Here is an 11,354-nt window from a genome sequence, read left to right as displayed (position 1 = left end):
GAGATAATTAAATTCTTGTGAAACAGGGCCAGAGCGATTTCTGGATCCCCTGTTTCTACTTAGAAAATTCACCGTAAATTTTATCGAGATAATTAGAGGTTATGCCTTATATGTACAGATTCAATATCGAGTATAGTTTCATTAGAGACAAACGGCATAGGCATTGAAGCCCTTTACAGGGAGATATTTAAATCGTAAGGTACAGAGGTCAGTGTAGTCGAACCTTGAAACAGGGGAGACTTTAATGAATAAACTGTACTAATTGGCCCAACCAAAAATTCTAAAAAAATTCCCCCATATAGATATATAAGTCTAGTTTCGGAGAAAATTTACGGAATTGGATTTCGAGTTCCAGAACTCAAGATATGATTTTTAAAGTGACTATGATACAGTTAGCCAGCTTGCCTGGAACAAAAAAACAAAAAAATAAATAGGGGGAAATAAATGAAGTAAGCTCGGTAACACCTCGTATTCGATTTCCGGTAACGGTCACGGGATTGGGGTGTTACAAAAGCTATACTAAAGTTCAACCTAGTACCTAACACCTCATGTAGCTTCTTCCAAAATCGCGAAGTGAAACATGGGTCCCTATCGGATATTATAGACACTGGCACTCCATGCAACCTTACAATATCTGCCACATACAACCTAGCCTGCTTTTGCAATGAGTAGTCGGTGCGAACCGGTACAAAAAGGGCAGACTTGGTTAATCGATCCACTATAACCCATATCGAATCTTTCTTAGTAGGCATCAAGGGTAGCCCACTAACAAAGTCCATAGTGATCCTCTCCCACTTTCAGAGTGGAATCTTCACTGGCTAAAGCAATCCCGAAGACAGCTGATGTTCCGCCTTCACCTTTTGACAAACCAAACACTTACTTACAAACTCCATAACCTCACGCTTAAGTCCAGGCCACCAGGAAAGCTCACACAGATTTCGATACATCTTGTTTCTGCCAGGATGCATAGCATAGAGACCGCTATGTGCTTCCCGCAGAATGGACTGCCTTATATCATTGTCCTTAGGTATACACATTCTCCCACAGAAACACAATACTCCTTCACCATTTATCCCAAATTCTGATGTCTCCCCACTCTCCACTTGTCCAAAACGAGAACCTAAAGTCTCATCCATTAACTGCTTACCCCTTATTTGTTTGACCCACACCGGCTTTACTTGAAGCTCCGCTAACAAGCTACCATCATCCAACAAGCTTAAACGAGCAAGCATAGCTCTCAAGTCTGACTTAACCCTACGACTCAACGCGTTGGCTACCATATTCGCTTTGCCAGGGTGGTATTCTATCGTGCAATCATAATCCTTCAATAATTCCACCCACCTACGTTGCCTAAGGTTTAGCTTCTTTTGGGTAAAGAGGTACTTGAAACTCTTGTGGTCCGAATAAATTACGTACTTCTCCCCGTATAAGTAATGTCTCCATATCTTAAGCACGAACACCACTACAGCTAGCTCAAAATCATGGGTTGGGTAATTCACCTCCTGAGTCTTAAGTTGCCGTGACGCGTACGGAACCACCTTTCCTTCTTGCATCAATATGCATCCTAAGCCCACATGCGACGCGTCACTATAAACCGTAAACTCCTTTTCAAGCACTGGATGAATCAACACAGGGGCCTTCGTTAGAACTTTCTTGAGTTTTCCAAAACTCTCTTGTTGCTTGTCGGTCCAAACAAACGGTACCCCTTTCCTCAACAACTAAGTTAGGGGTGCAGTAATTACTGAAAAACCCTCAACAAACAGCCTATAATATCCTACCAAGCCCAAAAAACTTCAAATTTTCGATACCGACTTAGGTGTTTTCCAGTCTAACACCACTTAAATTTTCTGAGGATCCATCTTAATCCCCTCGGCTGACACCACATGTCCTAGAAAAGTAACCTCCCTTAGCAAAAATTCACACTTACTGAATTTGGCATACAACTGCTTCTCCCTCAAAGTCTGCAACACAATCCTTAAGTATGCATCATGCTCCTCCTCATCTTTTGAGTACACTAGAATGTCATCTATAAAGAATACCATAAACCGATCTAAGTAGGGTTGGAAAACCCGATCCATGTGATCCATGAAAGCGGCAGGTACGTTTGTCAGGCCAAATGGCATCACCAAAAACTCGTAGTGTTCATAACGAGTTCGAAAAGTCGTCTTATGGACATCCGCCTCCTTCACCCTTAATTGGTGATAACCCGAACGCAAATCAATCTTTAAGAAAATTGAAGCTCCCCTAAACTGATCAAAAAGATCATCGATTCTCGGTAGAAGATACTTGTTTTTAACAATTAACTTGTTTAACTATCGATAGTCTATGCATATTCGCAAGGTTCCATCTTTCTTCTTCACAAATAACACCGGTGCTCCCTATAGAGACACACTTGTTTGGATGAATCCTCGATCTAACAATTCCTGAATCTGTGCCTTAAGTTCTACCAACTCCTTTGGTGCCATCCGGTAAGGAGTGATGGACACCGGAGCCGTACCAAGTAACAACTCGATTCCAAATTCTACTTCTCTACTGGGTGGCAACCCAGACAGCTCCTCGGTAAAGACATCAGGAAATTCCTTAACTGTTCTCAACTCCTTAACAATATGGCTCTTAACATCCATATCACTAATATAAGACAAAAAGGCTTCACATCCCTTTCCTACTAACTTTCATGCTTTCAACGCCGAAATCACATTCGACAGGTAGTTCTGGCGTTCACCAATTACCACCACCTCCTTATCCTCCACTGTTCTTAACACCATTCGCTTTGCAACATAATCTAAGGTAGCTCGGTGCTTCACCAGCCAATCCATACCTAAGATTAAGTCGAACTCACTAAACGGTAGCTCCATTAAGTCTGCTAAAAAGGTAACCCCTTGGACTACTAAGGGTACCTCCCTAAACAACTTATTAACTCCTACGGACTACCCTAACGGACTTATCACAGTCATCTCATTTGTAGTAATTTCAAACAAATCACCCAAAGACTCAGTCTTATTGCATGCAACATATGATTGCATCGATCCAATATCAATTGAGGATGTGTAAGGTAACTCATATATGAAGAACATACACATTATCACATCTGGGGCATCCCCGTCTTCTCGGCGATGAGCAGCATAAACCAAAGCTAGTTGTCTCGCCTCAGCATGGCCTACATTTTCGCCTGGTGCTCCACGTCCTTTTCCATTACCGTTACCGCCCTTGGCCTGTCCATGACCCCTTGGCGGCAGCTGTCCACCCCTTGGTGGCTGAGCACCACCTTGACCCACTACTGGCTCTCGACCTAGCGTTTAAGGGGCAATTCATGATCCTATGCTCCATAGACCCACAAGCAAAACAAGCTCCCATCCTCTTCCAACACTCACCTTTATGGCTTCTCCCACAATCAGCACAAGGTGGCACCCCTGGATTAGCAGCAGGGGGCACTGCTCTAACTAGCCCGTTAACTCTAGCCCTAGCCTTAGCCCTAGGCCTCTGTCCAACACCAGGGGTCTCAGCCTCCCTCTTATTCTTACCCCTTTCTTTCCTCCGATTTAAGCACTCAGTATGTTTTACCTCCTCCATTATCTTTGCCTTCTCCACCAACTCTGAGAAAACTCACTCCCTTTGTGAAACTATCAGTATCCTAAGACTATCTCTATGTCCATCCTCAAACCTAACGTAACGCTCATACGCCGTTTCCACCATTACTCTTGCATACCTACTAAGGTGTAGAAACTCCCCCTCATACTCCGCCACCGATTTGTTTCCTTGGGTCAGGTTCAGGAACTCCTTCCTTCTAGCATCTACATAGCTTGCACCTACATACTTCCTTTGAAAGGCAGGTTTGAAGAACTCCTAAGTGACTAGCTTCGGTTAGGTGCCCTCTTTCACTGTCAACCACCACTGGTAGGCTTCTTCCCTTAATAGTGACACAACTCTTTTCAGCTTTTGTTCTGGTGAGCAGTCCAAATTCTCCAATATTTTTTCAGTGGCCTCCAACCAATATTCAGCCACGTTAGGAGCCACACCAGCCACCCCCTTAAAGATCTCAGCCCCGTTCGATCGAAGTCGCTTTAGAATGGACTCCCGATTTTTGCTGCCATTATTGGGCCCAATGACCATTTCCAAAAATCTCAGCATTGCGTGCGACAATGCATCTTCTCCCGCGGCCCGATCATACTATCCATTCCCAACCACAGGTGAGGCCGGAGCCTCTTCTACTCCAACATCAGGCATATGGCCTGATGCCAACAATTCAGCCCTAACACCTCTACGGCCTTGGCCACGGCCTCTCGCACCTCTTCTAGCGCTCATCGTCTTTTCGCGTATTATTTGGATTAGAAATTTTATGAAGTTTTAGTTAGTTTAATAATTAACCTAATGTTTTATGAAAGTAATTAATGAGAAGACTATTTTTGGAATTCCTCTAAAGTTTCAAGTTCCTGCAGGTTTTGGTTCCATTCTAACAAAATCATCTAAAGTAGCCCTCTAACTATCTACTGTATAACAATTTAAATAAACTTTAGAATAAGAATACTTACTAGGTTCGACGTCGGAGACTCGATGTGCCGCTCAACAAGACTTCCTTTTTTCCAAAACATTGTAATTTTTTTTAAAACACAAAAAGAAACCAAGTAATAAGGCCCAAGTCACAGCCTGAGTTTCATAACCTGAGCTCTGATACCACTAAATGTAACATCCCAAACCCTGCCCAGACTTTATGGCCGAATCTGACGTGTTACATTGAAGTGTTTTAGCGAAAACCGTTTTTTTATTGAAAACCCTTTTTTAACAAAAGAAACCTTAATTAACTTAACAATAAACACACCTTTTAGTTTCGAAAGCCTTGTTTAAAACATTTGATTTAAGAAAACTTATCATTTAAAAATTAAGTTGCAAAACGTAGAAAACATACTATAATTTAGGAACCCATGTTCAACTTCTCGTAATTACAATGGAAATAATAATAATAATTCAAGTATTAATAATGTAATGAAAACCTTATTACAATCTGATCTGAACACACTTAAAAAGAAATAAAAACTTAAATGCTTAAAAAAAAACCAAGTCCGAATTATCTTGCTAGCCGGCCACCCAGAGTCCCTCCAAACATCGAACCTTCTACTGAGCATCACCTGAAAATAAAATAAAAGAGGGGGTAAGTTTTCACAAACTCAGTGTGTACAACCCTCGATGAAAAACAGGCATTCAAAGAGAAATCATCAAACATGCAATGCAATCCCATCCAAATTATCGATTTGCTACACACCAGCTCCGTCCCCCGTCACACCATGTGGGGGGATATAAATATCGACCCACCCAGCCCACACACCAATGGTAGCCCGGTTCTAGAACTACCTTCATTTACATATTAGGCTTTAAAAGCTGTCTGTGAATCCACGATTGTCAGGCAACCATGCGATACTCATATACTTCCTCCGTTCCATAGTTCCCACCCCATATGCAACCTAAGCAGAACATCTTATGTATGCATGTCACATCCATAAAACTTACATTCAACACCAAGGGGTATTTTGGTTATTTTCACCCTTAGCGGCATTTCGATAATTTTCCCTTAATTATGGTTTTCACTTACCTTGGCCCATGAACCAGTCTCGTGAGCTAAGATGAACGAATACTATGCACCAGGTAGGATTCAAGAGAAGAGAAGGTGGGTCATTAAGACCGCTTAAGTACCAAGCTCTCCCTAGATCCAATCCTAGACATGCATATACCTGTTGCCACACCTTAGCCCTATGACTTGTCCACGATCTCAATTAATTAATTAAGTTTTATGTAGTGATCATATACTAGGCCCAATACCCCTACATACATGCATATGGCCCACTAGGCCCAATCTTATTCAAATGGCCCATCTGGCTCAATTCATATTCTTATGGCCCGCTAGGCCCAATTCTCATTCGAATGGCCCATTAGGCCTAAATCGTATTATATTCATGCTCACATGCAAATTTTCTAACACAAAGCATCATTTATCAATCATTGCCAATTATAGGCCTATCAGGCCCATTTAGCCCATTCCGGCCCATTTGGCCAATTCTCCACCCAAGTCCACAGAATCGCCCCTGGGCCTCAAGCAACCTATTGGTTTCCTCTCCAAGAGTGTTCGCGCACTCGTGTGACTACCGTAGCCCAACTTTCAGCTATTCAGCATTTCAGCTTTTCGGCTTTTTCTGATTCATTGTGTGTGTGCAGTGTATGTACACACCTGGTAAGCAAGCGTGATGCGATCTCCTTAGCCCAAACCTACAATCGATATCACTCAAAGATTAATCTTACATACTTATTGAATACTTTCCCAAAAGCCGAAATCTCACATTAACCTTACCTTGCGCGATAAGTATAACAGCCCCTTCACTAACCACAATCAACTCCTAGATCTGCACCAATCGTAACTATTAAAACCAGAATAATAGGTGACTCATATCCAACACAAGCCCCCTTACCTTACTATGGTTATTCGGCCAACCTTAGCCAATGGATGAGGAATACTTGCCAAAACCGCAACACCTAAGGAGCAATTCGGCAATGAGCTAAGATCCGAGATCCGATACTAATTCCCTACCACAGTTGATTAGAAAGCGTGAAGGACAATATTCAATACTTAGTAAAGAAACCGATTGGAAGAACAATACTTACACTAGATTTGACCGAAGTAGAAGGAGTAATGATTGCACCAAGGGTATTTGGCCAAAGAGGTTCGGCCCTTTACGATTTTGTATGGCAAAAGAGGGTTATTCGGCTCTAAGGAAAAAGAAAGAAAAGTTAGCAATGAGGTAGAGGAAGAATAGAATTTGGCACAAGAAAGAAGAAAAAGAAAAAAAAAGCAGAGGGTTTTCGGCTTTTAGAGAAAAGCGTTTCTGGTAACAGGGTGAAGAAAATTTGACATTAGCTTCATACCCTAGCATTCGACACCTATTTATAAGCCTTATAGCCACTTTTTCCTATGCCCAATTCCCCATTCGACTCCATCACTTCTCCCTTCTCATCTCCTCGTTTTTCTCCCCGATAACCCCTTGATCCTTTCCTTAATTTTCTCTCCTGAACAATTCCTTTGGAGTCCACTTTCACGCCATTTCCATCCTTCTAGAAGGCCAAAATTAAACTTCTAAGAACACTAAGCTAGGATTTGAACCTTGGACCTCCTTGCTAGCTATTAACACCACCTCCCTACACTCTAAGTGGCGTCACTTGGCTACTCTTCTACAAGGCTTTTTGATACTATTTTCCCCTAACTTTATTTAAAAGCCCAACTACTTACCAACCCTGATTCTTTTAATAATTAAATTAACATTTCTTCTACCCTTTAATTCGAACTCAAACCTTGACCAAGACGACCTTTGCTTAATTAACACTTAACCGAAATTATTAAGCACAAAAAGAAAAAAAATTCAAAATTTTTGGATTTTTGGATTTTTGGATTTTTGGATTTTTGGGGCGTTACAATTTCACAACCAAATCATACACCATTCATGCCATTACATAATCAACAAATTCCATTCTCAATTCACCAACCAAATCATATCAAATCTAAACCAAAACCATACCAAAGCATATGTTTCAATACTTCAAATTTAGATCATTCAATCTCATGACCAAAACTTACCAAATTGACAATTTCACTAGACCATTGAAGCACATAGAAACATGCCATTTATGAACACAAGCATATACCAAATTCATTCATAATCTCATCCCTAACCAAGCCATATCACATGGCTAGATATACACATCACAAAACATAACCAAAATCCTCTAGCCTATTCATGTCATAATACAAATTATATATTTTCAAATGGTACCAAAACAAGGTTCGATAGTGTGGTGACGATCCTCGAGGATCTCTAAGCTCTCACTAACTTTGATATCTATAAAATAGTTGCAAAACACACAGAGTAAGCTTTCAAAAGCTTAGTAAGCCATATATAAATAAATTATCAATTAAAACATATAAGCATCATATAATTACATATACTCCTTAGTCAAGTACTATCATAAACCACATAATTCATATACATTTCTCATATACTCAATTTTTTTGCATATATGGCATACTTTCTCATACTTATATCATATATCTTCATTTGCTCATGTACTTACCTTTTATTCTCAAACATTGAACTACCTTTCAAACGTACCTGAATCGAATACACGTTTCATATATTCATTATTTTCTCAGAATACTCGTTGAATCATTCGAAATCATAAGGATATGCGGATAACTTGAAAATCTTGTACAATGCCAATGTCCCAGACGTGGTCTTACATGTAATCAAATATCGATGCCACTGTCCCAGACAGGGTCTTACACGGAACCAAATACGATGCCAACGTCCCAGACGTGGTCTTACATGTAAATCACAAGTCGATGCCAATGTCCCAGGCATGGTCTTACACGATAACACATATCGGATCCTATTTCATGACATATGTATCCTAACTATTCCTAGGGTTTGTACGGGGCTTTTCGGACGTCGGAACTTTGTCGATACTTTCTCAGATATCTCATAATCAAGACATAAAGCCATTCATCATTTTTCAATAGCATATAAGCATAAATAAATAATTTCAAATACATTTATTTGTATATAGACTTACCTCGTAAGGATTTGGATAGACGGAATAGGCTACTCGACGACTTTCGACTTTCCTCGATCTAATTCAGTTTTCTTTAATTCTTGATATAAATAAATTCAAATTTAACTCTTTTATTCACCAAATCATTCAAATCAATCCACAAACACACATTTAGGGCATTTTACAAATTAGCCCTCACATTTTCACATTTTGACAATTTAGTCTCTAATCACAAAAATCACAAAATACATAAAATTTACATATACTCATGTTAGGCTGAATTCTCATAGTGTTCATATAAGACCATATGATTCATTTATTTCACATTTTAGTCCTTCAAAATCTCCTTTTTTACAAATTATTCCAAATTACTCAAATTCATCAAAAATTCAAATACAAAATATGTTAAACAAAAACATATCTTTCATTTACCAACTGCTAACTTCACAAAGCTTATAATTTCATCAATGGCATATGTCAAAATCGTCAACAAAATTAGAAATTGAGACATGGGCTTGATAGTATACAAAGCAACAATTACAAAAACGTCGAAATTATCAAAAACTGATCAAAAACATATCTTAATTAAAGATTAGAAGTGTCGAACCCTAAAAAACTCTTTTACTTTTCTTTTCTTTGATATAATTGACCATATGATGGATAATCAACCAAATTTTAAGCTTTTGTTTTATTTTAATTATCATATTAACTAAATACCAATTTTACCCTTTGTTATAAAACCATTTAATCAATAAGCATAAGGCCATTTATGTCAATCCATTAAGGTAATGGTTAAATAATAATATAAGGGCCCCACATTTAATAAAACATAGCAAATTGGCACTTTAACAAATAGAAGGCCATTTTTACATTTTACGCGATTAGGCCCTTTTATCAAATTAAGCTCACAAATGATTAAATTTTCATACGAAACTTTCACACATGTCAATTAACATATTATAATCATATAAAATAATATTTAAATATTTTTTGACTCAAATTTTTGGTTCCGAAACCACTATTTTGACTAGGGTCTAAACTAGACTGTTACATGTAATCTATAGTGATGCATCGTTGAATGGTCTGGGATATGTTTTGATGCAAGAAGGCAAAGCCATAGCTTATGCCTCGAGACAATTGAAGCCGCATGAAAATAATTATCTGACTCATGATTTAGAGTTAGCAGCCATTGTGTTTGCGTTGAAGATTTGGCGTAATTATCTATTTGGTGAGAAATGCCATGTTTATTCAGATCATTAGAGTTTGAAATATCTGATGACTCAGAAAGATTTGAATTTGCGACAGCGGGGATGGCTAGAATTGTTAAAAGATTACAAGTTAATAATTAACTATCACCCTGGAAAAGTGAATGTTGTTACTGATGCTTTAAGCCAGAAATCCTTGTTTGCCTACATCCAATGAATACTCAGTTGGCTGTGTCTGATGATGGCTCGGGTGTAGCAGAGTTAAAAGCAAGACCATTGTTACGAAGCTCAGTTGATAATGAAATGTTAGCAAAACGAGCTTAGTGTGATTCGAACTTTGATTCAAAGTTTCAAGTTGATTCCGATGATTATTTAAGATTCAGATGTTGAATATGTCTTCTGAGAAATTTAGAGTTGATTCAGATGATTTTGAATGAAGCACATAGTAATCATTTATCTGTTCATCCGGGAAGTACGAATATGTGTAATGATTTGAGACAACTCTATTGGTGGCATGGTATGAAATGTGACATTTCAGAGTTCATTTCTAAATGTTTGATTTGTCAGCAAGTTAAAGCTGAGCATCAAGTGTCATCAGGTTTATTGCAGCCGATTATGAGTCTTGAGTGGAAATGGGATAGAGTAACTATTGATTTTGTTTCGGGTTTGCCCCTATCTCCGAGTAAGAAAGATGCAATTTGGGTTGTTGTTGACCAGTTGACAAAATTAGCTCATTTCATTCCTGTATGAACAAATTATTCACTTGATAAGCTTGCTGAGTTATACATCTCTGAGATTGTTAGATTACATGGAGTACCTGTTTCCATTGTATTGGAAGAGATTTGAGATTCACATCGAGGTTTTGGAAGAAACTATAAGATGCATTGGGTACAAAGCTACATTTCAGTACTGCATTTCACCCGCAAATGGATGGTCAATCCAAGTGAGTTAATCAGATACTTGAGGATATGTTGAGATGATGCATTCTTGAATTTGAATGTACATGGGAAAAGTATTTGCTGTTGATTGAATTTGTTATAACAATAGTTTTCAATCAAGCATTAAAATGGCATCGTACGAAGCTTTATACGGTCGAAAATGTCAAACATTGTACTGGACAGAGCTTACTGAGAATAAGATTCACGGGGTTGATCTGATCAGAGAAATAGAAGAAAAACTGAAAGTAATACGTACTATTTTGAAAATAGCTTCAGATCGACAGAAATCGTACACAGACTTAAAACGGAAAGATATTGAGTTTCAGATTAGAGACCGAGTGTTTTTGAAAGTATCTCTATGGAAGAAAATACTTCAGTTCTATCGTAAAGGCAAGTTAAGTCCGAGATTCATCAGGCCGTATAAGATTATTGAAAGTATTGGACCTGTTGCTTATAGATTATTGTTGCCATCTGAGTTAGAAAGGATTCATAATGTATTTCATGTATCGATGCTATGAAGATATAGATCAGATCCTTCACATGTCATTTCCCCGACTGAGGTTGAAATTCAGCCTAATATGTCTTATGATGAAGAACTGATACAGATTTTAGCTCGAGAGATCAA

At 38.6% G+C, this 11,354-nt stretch overlaps 1 protein-coding gene across 1 annotated transcript; it reads right to left on the bottom strand.

Moving 5' to 3' along the window:
• Positions 1-818: 818 nt before the first annotated feature.
• On the bottom strand, positions 819-1,280 carry LOC108471976 (uncharacterized). The gene has a single exon (XM_017773511.1). The coding sequence runs from the start codon at positions 1,278-1,280 to the stop codon at positions 819-821; it is 462 nt and encodes a 153-aa protein (XP_017629000.1).
• Positions 1,281-11,354: the final 10,074 nt, after the last annotated feature.

This window comes from Gossypium arboreum, chromosome 9 (assembly GCF_025698485.1).
Source record: "Gossypium arboreum isolate Shixiya-1 chromosome 9, ASM2569848v2, whole genome shotgun sequence".
Classification (NCBI taxonomy): domain Eukaryota; kingdom Viridiplantae; phylum Streptophyta; class Magnoliopsida; order Malvales; family Malvaceae; genus Gossypium; species Gossypium arboreum.
This window is presented reverse-complemented; position numbering and strand designations above follow the sequence as displayed.

Bases quoted from the DNA above. Each gene is read 5' to 3' on its own strand.
- LOC108471976 (XM_017773511.1), bottom strand. From the start codon at position 1,280: ATGGTAGCCAACGCGTTGAGTCGTAGGGTTAAGTCAGACTTGAGAGCT.